The sequence below is a fragment of the Poecilia formosa genome, unplaced genomic scaffold (genome assembly GCF_000485575.1).
Source record: "Poecilia formosa unplaced genomic scaffold, Poecilia_formosa-5.1.2 Scaffold36, whole genome shotgun sequence".
NCBI classification, from domain to species: domain Eukaryota; kingdom Metazoa; phylum Chordata; class Actinopteri; order Cyprinodontiformes; family Poeciliidae; genus Poecilia; species Poecilia formosa.
The window spans coordinates 2,200,021-2,221,380 of record NW_006799975.1 but is presented as its reverse complement, the minus strand read 5'-3'; the positions used below and the strand labels follow the sequence as shown (position 1 = coordinate 2,221,380).

At 39.0% G+C, this 21,360-nt stretch overlaps 3 protein-coding genes across 6 annotated transcripts in view; 2 read left to right on the top strand and 1 right to left on the bottom strand.

The window, feature by feature from the left end:
• The window catches only part of vps13b (vacuolar protein sorting 13 homolog B), a 333,331-nt gene extending 328,010 nt beyond the window's left edge, over nt 1–5,321 (top strand). For all 4 annotated transcript variants that reach the window (XM_016670633.1, XM_007550475.2, XM_016670636.1 and 1 more), the window contains exons 65-68: nt 416–518; nt 2,635–2,803; nt 2,872–2,952; nt 4,462–5,321. In XM_016670633.1, the coding sequence (XP_016526119.1) occupies nt 416–518; nt 2,635–2,803; nt 2,872–2,952; nt 4,462–4,710 (602 nt within the window). In that variant the 3' untranslated portion in view covers nt 4,711–5,321. The remainder of the gene's footprint in view (nt 1–415; nt 519–2,634; nt 2,804–2,871; nt 2,953–4,461) is intronic.
• LOC103136986 (vacuolar protein sorting-associated protein 13B-like) lies at nt 533–20,671 on the top strand. Its single transcript, XM_007550477.2, has 4 exons — nt 533–1,933; nt 17,276–18,146; nt 18,215–18,295; nt 19,817–20,671. Exons 2-4 carry the CDS (start codon nt 17,982–17,984, stop codon nt 20,063–20,065), a joined length of 495 nt encoding a protein of 164 aa, XP_007550539.1. The 5' UTR covers nt 533–1,933; nt 17,276–17,981; the 3' UTR covers nt 20,066–20,671.
• The window catches only part of rgs22 (regulator of G protein signaling 22), a 29,600-nt gene continuing 28,911 nt past the window's right edge, over nt 20,672–21,360 (bottom strand). Inside the window, exons 25-26 of the mRNA XM_007550527.2 lie at nt 20,979–21,062; nt 20,672–20,905 (exon numbers count right to left, since the gene is read on the bottom strand). Of these exons, the coding sequence (XP_007550589.1) occupies nt 20,850–20,905; nt 20,979–21,062 (140 nt within the window). The 3' untranslated portion in view covers nt 20,672–20,849. The remainder of the gene's footprint in view (nt 20,906–20,978; nt 21,063–21,360) is intronic.

Below are 21,360 nucleotides of genomic sequence, written 5' to 3'. Positions count from 1 at the left end.
TCATACCTTAGTCCTGAATCTGACCTCTGATCCAAAAACAGCGTTTCCCCTTGTGGGGACCAGGCTTTAGTCCCCACAAGGAGCAGTGGGTCCCCACAATGTAATATATGTCAGGAAAATGGTCCCCACAAGGTATTACAAACAAACGCACACACACACACACACACACACTTACACCCTCTCAGGGCTGCACATCGTGTCCAGTGTCACTGCAGTGACGTCAGTGATGGAGTCCACTGTGTTCTTTATGAATCACTGGGTTGTTGCTGTAGTGCTGAAAGAAAACTGACCACATGCTTATGGGTTATACACCCACTCTGTAACCATTCGTCTTTAAAAATGAACAGTATTGGTAATAAACAGAGTTTAAATCTGTGTGAAGCTTGTAATGGTTAACTGTCCGTGCTGTGTTCAGGGATCCTCCACGGAGCGGGACTGTGGCAGCTTCCTAAACAGCTCTATCTGCCTGCAGAAGAAAAGTCTGCTCTGGCCTCCAACAGCCACCTGAAATATGTCTGGTATGACCCTGAAGCCGTTAAAACATCTCTTCCCTTCTACAGCTTTACTGTTGTCCAGCTCTCCTTATAAGTGGGGCATGTGTTTTCACTTCTGCATTTGTGCTTTTCTTGGTTTCTCTCCAGGAAATGATGTATTTTTCTCTAGCTCTACCCTCCGTCATTTCCACTGTTTAGTTTACAAAGACGTCCGCATTTCTTTCTTTACCTTGAGTCCCACACATGGTAGCCAGTCTGCCTCTCCTTGTTCTCATAAGTACTCCGCTACAATTGTTCTTACCATTTTGCTACAAGTCTGAGCAGAGGTGTTTGTTGTGGCTGTCAAAAGGAACAGAATGCCACTAGAGAGCAGAGGTTGGGAGTCGAGTCACATGACTTGGACTCGAGTCACATGACTTGGACTCGAGTCACATGACTTGGACTCGAGTCACATGACTTGGACTCGAGTCAAACTCGAGTCATTAAAATCAAGACTTGAGACTTGACTTGAAAAAATTCTCAAAGACTCGGACTTGACTTTGACTTTCACACCAGTGGTTTCTGGATGGTAATGAAGCACATTATTTTGTGTCATTAGTGATTCTGGCTAGCTTGATTCACGCAATGTGTTTTTATCAATACTGAGATGTGAAATTAGCTGTAGATTTAACCCACTTGGACTGAAAAAAAAAAAAAAACGACTCGAAATGACTTGAAATTCCCGACTTGAGACTTGACTTTGACCGTCTTTACTTGAGACTTGACTCGGACTTGAGGACAAGTCTGAGTCAAGCTTCAGCTGTGTGAATCTCAAGAATAAATAAACTCCGATAGCAATTTGACCATTCAAAGCACTTTACACTACAGCCATTTTTTGTCTCTCCTTTTTTTCCCCCCGTTATTTTTAAATCCTGTTTTGAGACTTGCAAAACAGTGACTTGGTCCCACCTCTGCTAGAGAGCAACAAATGGCATTCTGTTGGAATAGTTTGAAAGGTGGTAGATTGTAACTTTATTAGGATTTTATATAAAGAAGAAAAAACCAGTGGAAGTTTTCTGTTGGTCCTGTTTTCTAAAAGCGTATGTGATCCAAGCAGTAGCAGGGCGCACCGGTTGCTTTTTTCTGACCAATCTTTTAAAAGCCTAATTCTGATTTTTGCCGATACTGATTTATTTATTTATTCCCATCAGACACTGTCAGATGTTCACAATACTCCTCCAATATCCTAGGCTTATTTTATTGAAAAGTATTGAACAATACCTGTGAAACAATGCAAACCTGTTTTAACTGCACATGATGCAGTGCTCCTAAAAATAAGTGAAAAGTAGTTGGGTGGGCAGAGCAAAAGGGGACAATGGTTGAGTTTTGGACCTTGTTGAAGTAGTTAATATCAATTTCACTTGTAAGTATCGGCCGATTGATCATCACCCAAACTTAAGGTACTCGGTGCACCCCCAGTCTCCAGTGTGTTAAAGGGCCAGTACAGCTTCATAGAAACATTCAAAAAAGATTTATGAGCAGCCTTTATGTACAGAAGGTTATCATGAGCTGCTTAATAAGTCTTTATGACATTTTATTGAGGGGCTGGTTTGGTTTCCATAGCTATCAAACATTTATTCCTGCTAGTTTTTAAGCTGCCATCAGGAAAATGTCCAAATTGTTGATGCATGAAAACATTCCTCTGGAGCTGTCATCAGCTGAGGGGCTTAGCGGGGTGTTTATACATACATCTGATGTTCTCTTGTGTTTTACTTGAACCACAAAGCCGTCAAACTGGTTTCCATCAGGCATTCGTCACTGCCTTTTACAACAACAGGTAGTTCGTACTTATGAGAGCTCTGGCTGCGAGCGGCTTAACACTGAGCAGACCCAAAGTGCCCAACTGTGCTCGCTTCAACATCTGTGCCGGAACGCCAGCACCTGCCTCCCAAAGTAAACACTGTCAGAGGAACATGGCTGAACACACAGAGTCACTGCTGAACATGTGTGAGGTCTGAATCACACAGAGAACTAAAGGAAAACCAAGAGCACAGGAGCATGAAGGCATGAACGGTTTGCTGAGGGGTAAATTTTGAGCAATAAATTAGAGCGTATGGAAAACGTGACGATCCGTTCTGTTTGCTCCTTGGTGTGACCACAGGAAGATGCTGCAGTCTCTGGGGCGTCCAGAGCTCCACATGGCCCTGGAGGTGACCATAGTGAGCGGATCGGGTCAGGAGCATGCTGGCTGCCTGCTGCTCACCTCCGAGGTTCTGTTTGTGGTCAGCCTGTGTGAGGACACGCAGCAGCAGGCCTTCCCCATCACAGAGGTGAACACAGCGCTCCAGGTCGGCTGCAGGTGGCAGCTTCCTGCGGCTGACCTCTGGTCTCTGTGCAGGTGGAGTGTCAGCAGGAGCCGGAGCAGCCGGGCCAACTCACACTCACGTTGCAGCAGCACACGCTGAGCAGCGACTCTGAGGTGAGCCCATCGTCAGGAAGGGGGATGTGGAACTCAAAGCAGCTGACCTAAATATTTCATTATTTTATTATAATTTAATATAAAGTTCATTCACAAGTTAGTCCAACCTCTGGCTTTCTGGTTAAAACATCCACCAAATTGTTTAGATCAAATGTTGCTTTATTCATTGATGTCTAGCTAAAGGCTGATGCAGTAATAATAATCTTTACTGTCATTATAGAAGATTAAAGTAGCATTATAAAGTAGCATTTGATTTATAATTAGTCTTATGCTGGTTTCACCCCACTTCTTAAATGAATAATTTGTGATTTTTAAAGGAAAGTTCTATTGATACTGTAAATCAGGGGTGTCAAATTCATTTTCATTTTGGGCCACATCAAGATTATGAATGTCCTCAGAGTCGTTTGTATTAGAATGTACTGATAAAACGAACTTTTAACTAGCTGATGAAATTATTACATCTTTCTCTGCATTCAAAGAACACTCCTAAAAATCTTAATCTTTAACATCCTTTCACATTGATATAATTTGGTACAATACAAATAAAAATGGATTTGATTTTATATTTAAGCACGCAGCTGTTATCTTAAAGTTCTGTTTCTGCCATATAAATAGTTATAGCCGGCTAGATTTGGCACATGTGCTGTAGATAATCCACTTCAAGCAGAGGCTAAGACCGAAGCAAATCTCTGCTACCTTAACATTAATCCACCTTCCCAGGTTTAGTTGAATGTTATTTTAATAAACTTGAGACTGTTGTCATGGTTGCATAGACTGGGATTTCAGCAAAAGCCAATGGTTGACAACAGAACATGCATGCAGTTTCAGTCAAGCTGCCTGATATAAGAGTTAAAAATATAACAGTTTAAGTTGACATTTATTGTTTTTCCATTAGGTAGTTAAATGTAATATAAACACTTTACATGTTTTATTCAGTGTCCATTTAATACTTGAAGATTTTTCCTTCTCTCCTCTTTCATTCATTTCATGGTAACCATTGGTTACTGAACAAATTAACTGTGTAATGCAAACATGGTGTTCAACATCCTAATCTGGATTTAGACTAAATGAAGATGCTAAGAGTTATTCTGTATAAGTAAGACATTAATTACTCATAATATTTTAACAGAACCTCAACATGAATTATTATAACATGCTACTCTCAGCAGGGCTCATTCATAAGCTAAATTACCACATGTTTTAAAATTCACATACCATCACTGATGCTGCTAAATATACTCTGCTGTAAAAATTAGTTACTACAACAGAGGAAAAAATTACTTTTTGTACTTATTTTTGGCTAATAACTGAATTAGCCAAAAAGAAAAAAAGTCAAAGTGAATGTTTAGAAAAGGGACATCTCCTTCAAAATAATTTGCCGCAGTAAGAATCCCAGATTCTTCAAGCCGAGATTACTCAATGTGGTCTGCAGTTGTCATGACAACATAGTTAACATTATGTATTCTTGATGTCAGAGTTCACTTGATCAGGACCTCTGTCCCCCTGCAGGGTGACGGCGTCCGGGAGCGTTTATCAGAGCAGCAGTATCAGCGGTTGGTGGATTATGTGATCCGAGCCTCCCAGTTCGTCTCTCCGTCTGCCGCCTCTCTTCAGCTCCAGCCTCCAGTCACCCTTGCAGAACCTCCACCCTCTGTCACCAAGTGTTACCGCTACCTGGTGGATCCTGTTTTTGCCAAGGTGTTTGTTAGTAAGTTCACTATAGTGAAGAACAAAGCTCTACGCATCGGATTCCACTGATAAATCTTCACATCTAACCTATGCGCCACATTTAATGTTTGCCTTAAAACCCTTTCACTTTGTGCTTAATTCCTAACAGTTACCATGTGAACTAATCCTTTTTTTTATGTAACTGGTCACTCATGCCTTAGAGATAAAGTTTTAGGAGTAATATTTTCTTACAGAAACGTGGATGTGTAAAAATCCTTTTAATGTAAGCTCTGATGTTTCAGTGAGCATGCAGAATAGAGAACACTACAGCAGAGTTTCATCAAGTTAGTCCAAAACAAACCTCAGTGTCAGACAGAAATATTCAAGCACTTTGATGTTTCATTCTTTCGGAAACTGCTTCAGGCTGTGTTGACATTCTGTGAATTATCCCATGCCAATGTAAAGTGCAATATTTATACATGTTGATGGACTCTAGAGATACCAGCTGTTGACCAAAAGTTTTACAATGATGTAACATACTTGTTTAAAAATAAAAACACTGTTATTTGTACCTTGTGTTCATGCCAAACCCTACTGATGCAAACATGTTGCATTTTTTTATGGTGTCACTGAGCTCTCTATGAAATGCAATTGTTGATCTGAAACTTAAAAACTCTTAATAAAAAAAAATGTAACTCACATGAAGTATTCTTTTATTTTTAGTGCAGCTAAAAAGGTATTGAAACCGTGGGCATCACTACTTTCACAATCAGCAGGCCCCATAAGGCTTAGGCCTGAATAAGAAATATTCTAATATCATACGTCTTCAACTTATAATCAATGTATCAGTTACTCTCTCAGCCTTCACTCCTGCTCAGATAGCAGGGATGCTCCTCCTGGGCCCAGGGTTGGGACATGTTTTCACCCTTCCTGTAATAAAATAGAAAAGGTAAAGCTCGTTACATAAAATGGCTTCAAGTGCATCGTCAATGAGTTTACTTACTGTTCATTTTGGTGAACCTCCTAGTGGAGGCAATTGATGGCACCTGGGAGCCTTCCTTACTGTTTACTGACAGGATACTGGAGTCTGAGAAGAAGAGAGTTGGTGGTAAAAATCTGCCCCAACATTTAGTTTTAGTTTTTAATGTACAACAAACCACCTTGGTTATGTGTAAAGCTGTGATTTTTACTGTCGCCAAATTAATTTATTGCATTTAAATTGTAAGCCAACACTCTAAATCCGTGTATATTTATTTAGTTTTAGGTAGGGATTCATCAATGCAGAAAAACAGCTGGATTGACTTTTTTTTACACAGAGACTTAACCCTCGTGTCCAGAAATGGGGTCCAACCGACCCCACACACGTAAAACATGTATCATTTTCCACAGTCCTCTACGTTTGCCTCAGCCCTCGCACGCACAAGGGTTAAATATACTGAATTACAAATTGATAACTCTGCACTAGTACAACACACCAATAACTTCACAAGCTTGGTCAGACGTGGAAAAACAACACAACTTTAATCCGTTCAGTGGAGTAAGGAATAGAATACCAATGGAAAATAAATAATGCATGATGTCACTCAGAACACAAAGCATAGAATTAGAATAGATCAGCCCTTATTGATGGGGACATCGTCACTGATACCCCATCTGGAATTTTTTTTCAGCATTAAGACCAATACAGATTGGTCTTAATCTGTATTGATTAAGACCATCTGATGCATCTCTACTTTTAGGTAAAACTAACTTAATTGGCTATAAATTTCTGCAAACCTGAATCTGTGGAGGCAGAATTCTCAAGCAAACTCAGCACATCCTCCCCCTCCTTCTGCTGATCTTCCATGTACTTGGAGTATGACCACAGCAGCTGAAAGGAAATGTCAAGCTTTAACGAGGTTCCATTACTGGACTGAACTCTTTCGTTTAAGTTTGTGGTTGAGGCCGACAAACATTCTCTGCAGTATTCATTTCACAATGCTTAATGTTGTTCAGGATTCCCTGAATTCAGACTTTATTTCATACACCAGCAGTTTTGATAGCTTGCTGCCCTGGGACATACAGGTATGTTAACAGGACGTGGTCAGATTATTACATAACTGGATCTCAACATCAAACCCTTGCCTAGTTACCCTCACAACTATCGGTCTGAGTGGAATCAAAGCATGGGTCATCTAACTCCAGCTCAGCAGTAAGAGAACAGAACCACTCTGTCATGGCCGTCAGGAATCTGCTGCAGGACATCAGTGTCCCACTAATTGACGTTAATAGTTGTCTCACCATGTCAATATCAAATCTGTTTTTTTTTCCACCTTAAGAATATTACTTGGGACTAGTCATTTCGAATTTAGCTGGGTTACTGCAACGAGGTCATGTTTAGGGATTTTCCAACAAAGCATTGGACAGGCTTTAGTGTCTGTCCAAAACTCAGCTAAATTGAAGCTTAACCAATCTAAAATGGAAAATACTTCACATTTTTGACAACTTTCAACAGAGTAAACATAGAGCTTACCTCTAAGCTGCAGTATAACTTTTTCAAAAACATGTTATTTTCCATATGTATTAAAACTGTCACTGTCATGACATTATGAAGCAGATAAGCCCCCCAAAAAATTGAGCCAATGGTGGAAAGACAACTTACTAGTTTTTAAGGAACAACTTATTGTTTCAGGAAAACTGTTTATCTGTCATCATTGGTAGCTTAGTCGTACTACAGTTGTGGTCAGCTGCAGTGTAGAAAAGAGCAAGTAGGAGGGGTGAGGGCAAAAGTAATTGACAGCAAGACCCTCCTCCTGGCTCTGATTGTTTGTTTGAGTGGTTCATTTATATAGTTAGTTCTGGGAACCCTGGGTGAAGGCAGAGGAGCTCAATTTTCACAGATTGTAAACTTTATAATTTAAAAAAATATAAGATACATACTGCAGGTTTAATGCAATGTTTATTAATCGTTTTGGATAAGAACATAAGATTTTTAAGGGCATACTTTGGATGTCAGTGAGAAAGAACCAGAGGATTTTATCTTCCCTCTGTGGGGAACAGTAGAAATAATCAGTCTTCACATTATTTTTAGTTTTATGGGTGAAAAAAGAAACAAAGATGTGGAAAAAAAATAGAAGTTGTGAAATGAACTCCTCTCTGACCCATTATGCAATAAGTAACTGAAAGAACACATGTATTTAATTTACATGATTGTAAGATTTTGGCAGCTGATGTACTTAAATGGAATCAGGATTTATTAAAGAAAAATATAGTTATGACCAAAATTATATCCAGGCAATTTGTTTTTATGTATTTTAATTTTATGGCTGTAAAATTTTTAAAAAGTAACGAGTGAGTGATTTTTCCCAAATTCAACTTTCAGCATTTGGCACAATCACTGTGAGGTTTTCAGTTGTGCAATAGCAGCACAATTAATGAGCAAAAAACAAAAACAAAATAAAAAACTCAAAATCTGGCAAATTCCATCTACGCTGAGGGTTAAAAGTGACCACAGTTATAAACACTGCCCAAATGTGGGGCCGTTTTTCATAAAGAAAAAATTGTCAGATTATGTTAGCTGAAATACAGTTTTTGGGAGCAAAGACAGCAGAAGACAATAAAATTAATGGCATTGTCTATATGTCAACTTGTGAGTGACATTTTATGTAATTTAATATATTCTCTACATTTTGTCTCTGAGAAATAACAAAGGAACAAGAACTAGTAGAGCTGTAAACATAGTCCAAACATTGAGGTGGTGAACTATGAACATGAATCAGTTCATTTTAATCTTGCCGAACTGAACTTGGAATGAACTGACAACACAACAACACTTCACCTGCACTCTCATTAGTCTTCACTTATAAACCCCTAAACACCTCAGGTCACCAGTAGGTGTCGTATACACACTTCAGATGCCAGCTTCCTGAGCCATGGCTCTACTTCCTGTCCCTCATCAACCTCTGCAGTTTTGGGGGTAAAGCTAGAACCTTATCATCTATGGCTTTTTTTTTATTTTTGAAAAAGCACAATTTAAATCCAAGTTATTATTTTTGACTGAAAAGGAATACTGGTATATAAACGTTGGTCTCAAATTTCTACACAACAATATGAGAAACCTATAAATTCAAACAGGAAACAATCACTTCATATTATTGCTATATTGTTTTTGCATTAAATCTAACATTGTTTTTCTTGACTAAATGACAGTGTGGAAGATTTGAATAATTTTAGAACTTTATGAAAACCAGATCAATATATTAAATCCAGTTATATAAAACCTTAGAAAATGTTGAAAACCACATGACTGTAGTTAATAAAGACAAACTGTTTTTGCAGCCGTCAGTCAAAACTTTGTGCTTGTTTAACCTCGGGGCCCTGAAAATAATCTAAGTTCTGGAACCAATAGCTGCCATTAAAGGAGTTTTACTTCAGTAATAGATGCATTCTGAACAAAATGGACCATCTCGAATAGAAGAGTGTTCAACTTAAGAAAAATAATTGGGATTTTGATAATGAACACTGAGGAATGATTGATGGAAATGCTTTTGCTTTTCACTTGGGCTACCATGGTTTAGTCAAATAAGAATAACAATGCTTTTTTCACAAAAACACACAAAGTTTCTGCTTTAAGAGCAGATAAGAGTTTCTCACTGGTTCTGCGTGAATCATCAATGAGCTTTGGGGTCTTTGGAAGATCTGGGAGTCGAGTTGGAGGCTCATGGTACGTTGGATGCTGAAGCTGCTGTGTGACCTCCGAGGCATTTTAGATACGTCTTTTTGTTCCGACTCGTTATTACTGTCACGCTCATCCTTCTCCGAACTAACACAGGACTCTTGTTTCTCCCGTTCCTCCTGTAACAACTGGTCATACAGGACTGAAATGAGTTCAGATTTTAATCTTGCAGTACAATCTGGTTTCTTATAACTTCAGTTTTCTTTGTTTGTTTGGATCCACCTGTAATTTTCTTTCACTTTCCTCCTCCTCCAGCCGTCTCTGTTTCCGTATTTTGGCCCTGTGTTTGGCTCTCTTTTCCTGCAGCAGGGGAATGAGCTTTGCTTTGGAGAGATTCCTGCTGAGCACTTGAAACTTGGGCCAAAGCTTCAGCAGTTCACTGAACACAGCTATCTGGATAAGCAGAGAAGCATGAAGAATAATAAATTTTGGTTTTATTAACTGTTCTCACACACATATTCGTGTTTCTTCCCATATTAGGACTTTGTATTAACATCTGTTCTTTTTAGTAACTACATGTCTGCCTAAACCAAACACTTACCAGTATATTCCTAAAATAGGGCAAGACAATAAATCATCTGTATATTGCAATAGACATGTGATCAATATCAATGGATAATACATTTGATAGACTGTTCAATAATTTCACTGAACTCCAATCCACACCCACACAACATTCAGGTATATGTAGGCAGAAGAAAGACTTTAGCCACTTAATCTCAGCCAGCTAAGCTAGGTAGATGGCATTGAATAACTGACTCTCTTAGGTTCCCTAGCAACAACCAGCTTTAGTGACTTACGCTGCAGCAGTTTCAGGTTTCACCACTGTGACTCATAACAATGGCATGGAGTGAAAACACTGGATAAAACAAGAAAGGTATTGCCACCAGTTTGGCAGTATTTCAGATATTTAAAACAAACAAAAAAAAAAAAATCAATAACACTGGTCAACAGCCAAAAAAATCATTGGGATTTTCCAATTGTTTTAGAGGCATTTTGATGTGTTGAATTCAAAAATCCCATTGGTTTTGCTCAATCAGGTCAACTTTCTGAACTATGGATGCAACATGAGCATCAAAATGCAGGACTTGTTTCCACATATGGATCAGTTTCCTGAGGATCTGGGATCAATGAGTGATGAGCAGGAGGAGAGATGCTATTAGGACAGAAGAGAGACAGAGACGTAATGTGCAATTCACATGAACTTACCCTTAAAAGCGTTTATTATTCACTTTACAGAAATCCAGCTTTGGGACATTTAACTAATAAAATTCTGTTAGAAAATTTTTTCTCCTAAAACCTTTTTTTGGATGATAAATATTAACAGAAACAAACTGATAATGTAAAAAAAAAAATTAATCAACATAGTCAGAAGATCGGATTTCTCTAAATCAAATTAGAATAAAAACCTGACCTGATTGAGAAAAATGTACGTCAGTTTTGGATTCAGCGCTGCAAAACAGTCCCAAGTTCAGTTGAAAAAAAAAAAACAGACAACTTCCAAAAAATATTTTTTGTATGACAAACAGGGTTTCCTTCAGTGCCCCACCACCAAGATAAATGTTGTTTGTTACTAAACAGTGACGGTAAATACGGATTAAGCTAGGTTGATAGTTGAACTGTACGTTGGCCTCTATTATTTCCATATTATAATGCTCGCTCCTGCACCTCCAAATTATTATAACTTTTGACATTTTTTAATACAAAAACACAGTGGGCTGCTGGAGGACTGTCCTAGCATCCCTACCATCAGGCTTAGCATGTTTTCTGGGGGAAACCCTGAAACGATTATATTGTGATATACATTTTCATCCATATCGTCGAACCTTATCATAACCAAAACTAAACCTAAACAAGGGGGTCCACCACATTAGTACTGGGTTTTGGCCCCCATAAGACCCATCTGTCTTCAGAAGGTTGGTAAATATTCCAGAGAAGGTCCTGAATAGAATGGCTAAACGAGTACACACACAGAGCCAGTACCTGTGCCTCTCTGAAGATATAAGGGCCGAGCTCACGGCGCCTTTCCAGAATACGCCGAGCCTGATCATGAGAAATGTTGATCTGCACAGATGGTGGGATGGAAGAGTTGATGAAACAGTTGATGATTGTGGAGATTTTATGCTGGATTATGACCATACTGCTGTGCGAATGGCAGAGGTCCTGTATTCAGAGAGAAATGAGTGTAATGCTGTAGGACCTGTCTCACACACACACTGGGGAAAATATGTCATATTTCTGAAGGTATGAGGACTGTGCAGCTGCCAGCACAGAAGCTTCTGGACCTTCACCTTATATCTCTGCACCTCCACCCAGAAGCGCACGTCATTTTCCAGTAACTCTCCTTTCACAGAGACATAGTCCTGGAACTGCTTACAGGTGGACGGGTTGAGAAGAGCTCTCCGAAACAGAAGGATATCTCTGGAGGTACTCATCTGTGAAGCCTCCAGATGAAAACAGGGAGCTTAATGTTAATCAGTTCCTTGGTAATAGGTAAAACATGTTATTTGCCAATGAAAACATAATATAGAGACAATTATGTAGTCAGCTAAAGAACTTTTCTTTTCTTTAAAGGGAGCACCCTCCCTTTAAAGAAAAGTGTTTATTATTCACTTTACAGAAATCCAGGTTCTCCCTTTAAAGAAAAGGGCTTTAGCTAACTACATAATGTATTTTATGTATTTTCCTGGCACATAGTGCCATTTTATAGCACATTTAAGTAACTATGTTAACTTCAGTTATTATAAAAATAATACATACATCAACTGTGACAACAATTTCCCTTTATGAGGGAATCGCATTATAACATGATGTAAAGCTCAAAATGTCAACTTTACATAACACTGCCCCTTTCTGTCACATGAAAGTTCAGCTAATATTTAAATCTGTTTGAAAAAGACATGAGTTAAAGTAAAGTTAGCTAAGCAAACATCCTGAAGCCTAATGTAACAGCCCAAAAAAATTTAAGTCAGTGCTTAAAGCCAAATCTTCCCTGAAAATCCCTGATGCCTGGCGAAGAAGAAATTCCTCATTTCTCTCTATTCGTGAAGGGCTTCTTCTTACCTTCCTTGCTTTGATCCGGTTCAGCTGTGCGGCTCTATCGTCTGATTTAATCTGCCACACAGAAACAAAGGCAAAGAGTCAGGAATCAAGACCTCGAGGAGAGGCCTCACACATGTCCCTGTGGTGCTCTCTTTCCCTGTCACTAGAACTGCATCCCTCTCTCCTTTGTCTTCAATCTCATTTGTTCTTTCCAATCTTCCTCCTTTGACCTTTTCTCCTCATTTCACCTCTTAAACATCTTTTCCACCCTTCCCCGCATCTCACTTTTCAGACTGTAATGCTAAACTACATCTACCTTTCATTACCTAATGAGAAGATCTGTGTCACTAAACCCAGTAAACTTGATAACATAATGCCGCAGAGTAGCAGAATCTGCAGTTTATGTGTTTCCACTCGAAGAAGCAACCTAAGAGAGCGACAAGCCAGTAATGGCGTTCAGTGGCCGATCCTATAACCTTAATGTGTGTATGCGTGTGTGTGCGTGTCAGTGGGCACATCCATTATACAGACTTTAAACATGATACACATCACAACTGCCTCTGAAATATTTAATGCAATTATTGGCAAACTAAATGAGATCAAATGACAATTCGTTTTCGTTTAAAAACACAAAGTGTCCGTCCAGTCCATTCTCTGTATGTCATTGAAACATTTAATAAAATCACAGTGCCTTGAAAAAAAATAATTCACACCTCAGAACTTTTTCATATACTGTCAGATCACAACCAGAAATTCTAACCCATGTTGTTGCAAAATATACGTGCAAAACTGAAGTGAAAGTAGAACAAATGACTGAAAAGTGTGGCATGCAGTTGTATTCAGCTTCCTTTAATAAATACATTGTAAAATAACGTTTCACTGTAGTTTGAACCGAAAGTATTTTGGGGTTTTGCTGAAAACAGCAAAACCCCAAAATACAGCACAATACTGCCACAGTATGTGTATTCTTCATTTTTCCAACACAAACTGAGCTTTGTTTGTACCCCATGTGGTCTATGGCAACCTACAAGCAGGCCTTCATTGAATAGTTTTTGTTTTGTTTGCTTCTTTGTCAAAAAATTCTCTCAGCTGAGCAGTGGATCTCTACAGCTCCTCCAGAGTTACTCAGAGCTTCCCTGATCAACACACTCCTTTCCAGGCTTTTCATTTCAGACACTATGACTTGGTAAAACAAATTGAAAACCACGTTATCCATTTTCTCCTGCTGCACAATTTTGCACTACTTAGTGTTAGTACGTCGCATTCAATATAATGAAGTTTGTGGTTGTAACTTGATGGAATGTGGAAAATGAGCAGAAAAACATTTTTGCTTTGCAGTAAAAGGGTCTGGATTTCATCTTTTGTGTTTGCTAGAAAAAAAAAAGTCAATTCCATGACATCATTTGCTAATTAGATTCAAATACAAAACACTGTTGGAAAAACAAATAATATTAAGTCTCCAAATATTGTACATATACATGTTATACTTATTAATGACAATGGAAGTGAATAATGGAGCACCAGATTATCATTATTAGCTGCTATATCAATGTAGCTATAAATGTGTTCATGAGTCCATTGACTTACATGTAAGCGTTTTTGGGGTGACCGTCAAGGGGTTAAACTTTGTCCAGATTGCTAAAGTTCCTCTAAAACTTGTGTGCTGTGAATTTCTACACTAAAGGTAGCAGGATGCCACCCAGTGGTGGATAGGAAAATGAATGTAGGTAGAAAGGTGCCTAAACCTGTTTTCTAGCATCGGAAGTTTTTTTTTTTTTTTTGTCTATCAACAATTATTTATTGTCAGAAATGTTGGTGTCAAATGTGAGGTATCAAGATTTTTACCTTTTCCTTTTCCCTTTCTTTGTGTCGCTCAACAAACTCTTTTGAGGAGAGGAACACAGGCATCCATGTTTCTTCAAGGTAAGGTTGGATTATTTCCTGGATTGCAATCGCAACTCTGTTTGAGAGGGTTTCTGACTGCAGCTTCTCCTCTCCACCTGCCTTAACTAGAATCTACACAACCAGAAGACATAACAGAGTAGAAGGGGGAAAGGAATGCTTATCATATTTTGTATAAAATGACATAAAAAAAACTCGAGACAAGTAAATGTACAAGTAAATGCATAAAGGAGAAACCCAACAGTGACACTCTCCCCTTCTTATCTCCGCCCGTGCTCTGCATTATTCCCACAAACTCTTCCCTTAATCTTCTAGCTTTTTTCAATCCTCATATGCTGATTTCTTCCTTTCTTACATCTCCTTTATTCCATTTTCCTTTTTTATCTGGAGCGCACACAACCCTGCTTGCCCTCATTTAATCTCGTAAGGCTTTTGAAATGAGAACCAGTTGCAGAGTGGGAATCAGGAGATGAAAGAGGGGCATTATGTGACTGGATGACTGAGCGACTGAGCGAGTGAAGGGCCAAAGCAGTAAAGCTGTCATACTCTCTGCATTGCACACACAGAAGAGAACCAACAGTGAGACATAAGAACAGCTGCCAGAGTCAACCCCCATAGAGTCAGAAGCAGTAGAACTGGCTTTCTAATTTAAAAGCAATTTTAATAATTGTTTTGGAGGCAATTATAGGATGATGCTGACAAATCACAAACATCTTGCCCCACAGTTTAGATCATGTCAACACAAACATATTGTTTTTGTTCAAGAAATCGGAGTAAGTCCTGTGAATGAAGTCAGTTTGATCTCGGAGCGTTATTTTGAGCTGATGTAATAGACTCTGAACTAAAATTTAGATCAGGCCTAAAATAATCCAACCTGACCCAAGCAATTAGGCATTTTGTCAGAGCCTGATCCGACCTGACTAATTCACTTTAATTAGGGGCTCGGAGTCTAAAGTAAACCTGACATGTTATTTTAATTGAGATTTTACTGCTTACTGTTTTTAGACCACCATTTAAGTAAGCAGTGTAACATCTCCTGTCTTCCAGCTCCATCTTGTTGCTTGTTGTAAAAATGCTGAGTCAAGTGCAAATCTAGGATGTGGAGGTTGATAGGATCCTGTACTTACCACCATCTGGAGAACTTCTGCACTGCTCCTCTATTTACACCATCATAAATAGATTAACACAACTTTATATCAAACATTCTCATTTGGTTTTCTCTGTGTTGCAACCTTATTAAACTCTCTCCAGAAGTCGGAGTCTAACCATCAAGCCAAAAAGTCTGGCCTGACCCAGCCCGAATTTCAGCTTGGGCCATAAATCCAAACGCTACGTTGAACAGCTGGGAGGTAAATCTAGAAATGATCCTGGAGCCCAGAAATACAATCTGAGATGGATTTAAACTTATAATTATTGTTTCTGAAGCTGAATAGAAACCATTTAATTCTCAGGAGGTTGTTTTATTGCCAATTCTCCAGCAGCACCCAGGATCCCAGAGGAAAGTGAGAAAACATTTCTTTGAAGCTGCTGCAGCCTCTGTTTACAAAACCTGTATACATTTATTGGTGTAAAAAATGTGTGGATTTTTAGTCAGATTAAATAAAATGTTACATACATCTTTCTGTTGTTTTTCTGTGGCAGGGCTGCCAGGACCAAAGAAGTAGTCTTCGTTCAGGTACTTTTTAACAATCATAGTTGACTTCTCCTGTCTGAAGCTCTTGTCGGTCTTAGAAATCACCTTGTACCGCTCTAGGTCCAACCAACAGCTCAGATGAATGCTGCACAGGAACAAAAAATAAATAAAAAATTAAACCTTCGAATAAATCTCATCTTCCTCTATATACCACTTCTCTGCTTGGTACTACCTCTTACCTGGCATCATTTTCCTTCAAGGAAGTCATGAAATGTCCAATCTCTTGAGGCTGACGAAGTAAGGTCAATAGACGATAACCACGGAAAACTGCAGCCACTTTGGACCACAGACCAGCGTTTCGGCTTCTCTTTAAAGGGAATGGCTCGATAGATATAGGAAGATTCATGGACCTCTGCTGCTCCACATGAAGAGACACACAAGAGAAAATAAGAGAGACAGAAGGGAAGAACACCATTAAATGAGTACTCTAAAGACAGTTTATCTGTGAGGATGGTTGCTGTGTGATACAGCAAAGGATATTCAGCTTTGTTCCAAAGGAAACAGGTGAAGATTGTTCCAGGTACATCCATTCTGTCTGTTCCATTCAAGGCTTCTTTCACAGTTTTCAAATCAAAACTCCATCTATTTAATTTATAGAGTTCTCTGTCCTTAAATTCACAGTTTTAAGGTAAAAATACAAATGTTTACCATGAAAAGAAATGGATGAATGATTAGCAGATGGATGTACAGGGTGACCCACAAAAAAGCTACTTTTGTTTTTACTTTTTTTTTTTTTACTTTTCGTACATTTTTCCAAAGTGTACACTAATAACCCGAAAACTTTACAGCAGTTGAAAGACAATATTCGTAATGCAATTCAGAGCATTAGTGCCCCAGAGTTGCGTCGCATATATGACAATATGTTAAGGTGCGCCCAAAACTGCATTGACGTACAAGGGGATCATTTTCAGCACTTTCTGTAAAGAATGAGTAAAGATTTTGGCATTTCAAGTTCTTTCTTTCCTTACGGAAGGCCACCAGTAATACTATAGCAACGCGGGCTACTTTTTCGTGAGCCACCCTGTATAAAAAGGTGAATGGATGGACGAACTAATGATGGGTTTATCTTTTACACAAAAGAACAAAGTCTGACTTAGGGCTGGACAATAAATCAGTAATAGGTGTTGTGATAAACATGCGATCAATATCAATAAATAATACATCTGATAGAACATTCAGTATTCATTGTATAGAATATTCACTGAACTCTGATCCATAATCGCAAAGCATTCTGGGGGATGTACACAGAGGAAAGGCTTTAGCTAATCAACCTCTCATGGCGAGCTAAGCAAAAGTGGNTTAAGGTACTCGGTGCACCCCCAGTCTCCAGTGTGTTAAAGGGCCAGTACAGCTTCATAGAAACATTCAAAAAAGATTTATGAGCAGCCTTTATGTACAGAAGGTTATCATGAGCTGCTTAATAAGTCTTTATGACATTTTATTGAGGGGCTGGTTTGGTTTCCATAGCTATCAAACATTTATTCCTGCTAGTTTTTTAAGCTGCCATCAGGAAAATGTCCAAATTGTTGATGCATGAAAACATTCCTCTGGAGCTGTCATCAGCTGAGGGGCTTAGCGGGGTGTTTATACATACATCTGATGTTCTCTTGTGTTTTACTTGAACCACAAAGCCGTCAAACTGGTTTCCATCAGGCATTCGTCACTGCCTTTTACAACAACAGGTAGTTCGTACTTATGAGAGCTCTGGCTGCGAGCGGCTTAACACTGAGCAGACCCAAAGTGCCCAACTGTGCTCGCTTCAACATCTGTGCCGGAACGCCAGCACCTGCCTCCCAAAGTAAACACTGTCAGAGGAACATGGCTGAACACACAGAGTCACTGCTGAACATGTGTGAGGTCTGAATCACACAGAGAACTAAAGGAAAACCAAGAGCACAGGAGCATGAAGGCATGAACGGTTTGCTGAGGGGTAAATTTTGAGCAATAAATTAGAGCGTATGGAAAACGTGACGATCCGTTCTGTTTGCTCCTTGGTGTGACCACAGGAAGATGCTGCAGTCTCTGGGGCGTCCAGAGCTCCACATGGCCCTGGAGGTGACCATAGTGAGCGGATCGGGTCAGGAGCATGCTGGCTGCCTGCTGCTCACCTCCGAGGTTCTGTTTGTGGTCAGCCTGTGTGAGGACACGCAGCAGCAGGCCTTCCCCATCACAGAGGTGAACACAGCGCTCCAGGTCGGCTGCAGGTGGCAGCTTCCTGCGGCTGACCTCTGGTCTCTGTGCAGGTGGAGTGTCAGCAGGAGCCGGAGCAGCCGGGCCAACTCACACTCACGTTGCAGCAGCACACGCTGAGCAGCGACTCTGAGGTGAGCCCATCGTCAGGAAGGGGGATGTGGAACTCAAAGCAGCTGACCTAAATATTTCATTATTTTATTATAATTTAATATAAAGTTCATTCACAAGTTAGTCCAACCTCTGGCTTTCTGGTTAAAACATCCACCAAATTGTTTAGATCAAATGTTGCTTTATTCATTGATGTCTAGCTAAAAGCTGATGCAGTAATAATAATCTTTACTGTCATTATAGAAGATTAAAGTAGCATTATAAAGTAGCATTTGATTTATAATTAGTCTTATGCTGGTTTCACCCCACTTCTTAAATGAATAATTTGTGATTTTTAAAGGAAAGTTCTGTTGATAGGAGGTGTTGATACTGTAAATCAGGGGTGTCAAATTCATTTTTCATTTTGGGCCACATCAAGATTATGAATGTCCTCAGAGTCGTTTGTATTAGAATGTACTGATAAAACGAACTTTTAACTAGCTGATGAAATTATTACATCTTTCTCTGCATTCAAAGAACACTCCTAAAAATCTTAATCTTTAACATCCTTTCACATTGATATAATTTGGTACAATACAAATAAAAATGGATTTGATTTTATATTTAAGCACGCAGCTGTTATCTTAAAGTTCTGTTTCTGCCATATAAATAGTTATAGCCGGCTAGATTTGGCACGTGCTGTAGATAATCCACTTCAAGCAGAGGCTAAGACCGAAGCAAATCTCTGCTACCTTAACATTAATCCACCTTCCCAGGTTTAGTTGAATGTTATTTTAATAAACTTGAGACTGTTGTCATGGTTGCATAGACTGGGATTTCAGCAAAAGCCAATGGTTGACAACAGAACATGCATGCAGTTTCAGTCAAGCTGCCTGATATAAGAGTTAAAAATATAACAGTTTAAGTTGACATTTATTGTTTTTCCATTAGGTAGTTAAATGTAATATAAACACTTTACATGTTTTATTCAGTGTCCATTTAATACTTGAAGATTTTTCCTTCTCTCCTCTTTCATTCATTTCATGGTAACCATTGGTTACTGAACAAATTAACTGTGTAATGCAAACATGGTGTTCAACATCCTAATCTGGATTTAGACTAAATGAAGATGCTAAGAGTTATTCTGTATAAGTAAGACATTAATTACTCATAATATTTTAACAGAACCTCAACATGAATTATTATAACATGCTACTCTCAGCAGGGCTCATTCATAAGCTAAATTACCACATGTTTTAAAATTCACATACCATCACTGATGCTGCTAAATATACTCTGCTGTAAAAATTAGTTACTACAACAGAGGAAAAAATTACTTTTTGTACTTATTTTTGGCTAATAACTGAATTAGCCAAAAAGAAAAAAAGTCAAAGTGAATGTTTAGAAAAGGGACATCTCCTTCAAAATAATTTGCCGCAGTAAGAATCCCAGATTCTTCAAGCCGAGATTACTCAATGTGGTCTGCAGTTGTCATGACAACATAGTTAACATTATGTATTCTTGATGTCAGAGTTCACTTGATCAGGACCTCTGTCCCCCTGCAGGGTGACGGCGTCCGGGAGCGTTTATCAGAGCAGCAGTATCAGCGGTTGGTGGATTATGTGATCCGAGCCTCCCAGTTCGTCTCTCCGTCTGCCGCCTCTCTTCAGCTCCAGCCTCCAGTCACCCTTGCAGAACCTCCACCCTCTGTCACCAAGTGTTACCGCTACCTGGTGGATCCTGTTTTTGCCAAGGTGTTTGTTAGTAAGTTCACTATAGTGAAGAACAAAGCTCTACGCATCGGATTCCACTGATAAATCTTCACATCTAACCTATGCGCCACATTTAATGTTTGCCTTAAAACCCTTTCACTTTGTGCTTAATTCCTAACAGTTACCATGTGAACTAATCCTTTTTTTTATGTAACTGGTCACTCATGCCTTAGAGATAAAGTTTTAGGAGTAATATTTTCTTACAGAAACGTGGATGTGTAAAAATCCTTTTAATGTAAGCTCTGATGTTTCAGTGAGCATGCAGAATAGAGAACACTACAGCAGAGTTTCATCAAGTTAGTCCAAAACAAACCTCAGTGTCAGACAGAAATATTCAAGCACTTTGATGTTTCATTCTTTCGGAAACTGCTTCAGGCTGTGTTGACATTCTGTGAATTATCCCATGCCAATGTAAAGTGCAATATTTATACATGTTGATGGACTCTAGAGATACCAGCTGTTGACCAAAAGTTTTACAATGATGTAACATACTTGTTTAAAAATAAAAACACTGTTATTTGTACCTTGTGTTCATGCCAAACCCTACTGATGCAAACATGTTGCATTTTTTTATGGTGTCACTGAGCTCTCTATGAAATGCAATTGTTGATCTGAAACTTAAAAACTCTTAATAAAAAAAAATGTAACTCACATGAAGTATTCTTTTATTTTTAGTGCAGCTAAAAAGGTATTGAAACCGTGGGCATCACTACTTTCACAATCAGCAGGCCCCATAAGGCTTAGGCCTGAATAAGAAATATTCTAATATCATACGTCTTCAACTTATAATCAATGTATCAGTTACTCTCTCAGCCTTCACTCCTGCTCAGATAGCAGGGATGCTCCTCCTGGGCCCAGGGTTGGGACATGTTTTCACCCTTCCTGTAATAAAATAGAAAAGGTAAAGCTCGTTACATAAAATGGCTTCAAGTGCATCGTCAATGAGTTTACTTACTGTTCATTTTGGTGAACCTCCTAGTGGAGGCAATTGATGGCACCTGGGAGCCTTCCTTACTGTTTACTGACAGGATACTGGAGTCTGAGAAGAAGAGAGTTGGTGGTAAAAATCTGCCCCAACATTTAGTTTTAGTTTTTAATGTACAACAAACCACCTTGGTTATGTGTAAAGCTGTGATTTTTACTGTCGCCAAATTAATTTATTGCATTTAAATTGTAAGCCAACACTCTAAATCCGTGTATATTTATTTAGTTTTAGGTAGGGATTCATCAATGCAGAAAAACAGCTGGATTGACTTTTTTTTACACAGAGACTTAACCCTCGTGTCCAGAAATGGGGTCCAACCGACCCCACACACGTAAAACATGTATCATTTTCC

Excerpts from the sequence above, each read along its gene's own strand:
- LOC103136986 (XM_007550477.2), top strand. The coding sequence starts at position 17,982 with ATGCTGCAGTCTCTGGGGCGTCCAGAGCTCCACATGGCCCTGGAGGTG. Across the intron at positions 18,147-18,214 it reads AGGCCTTCCCCATCACAGAG|GTGGAGTGTCAGCAGGAGCC; the intron begins GTGAACACAGCG and ends GTCTCTGTGCAG. Across the intron at positions 18,296-19,816 it reads CGCTGAGCAGCGACTCTGAG|GGTGACGGCGTCCGGGAGCG; the intron begins GTGAGCCCATCG and ends GTCCCCCTGCAG.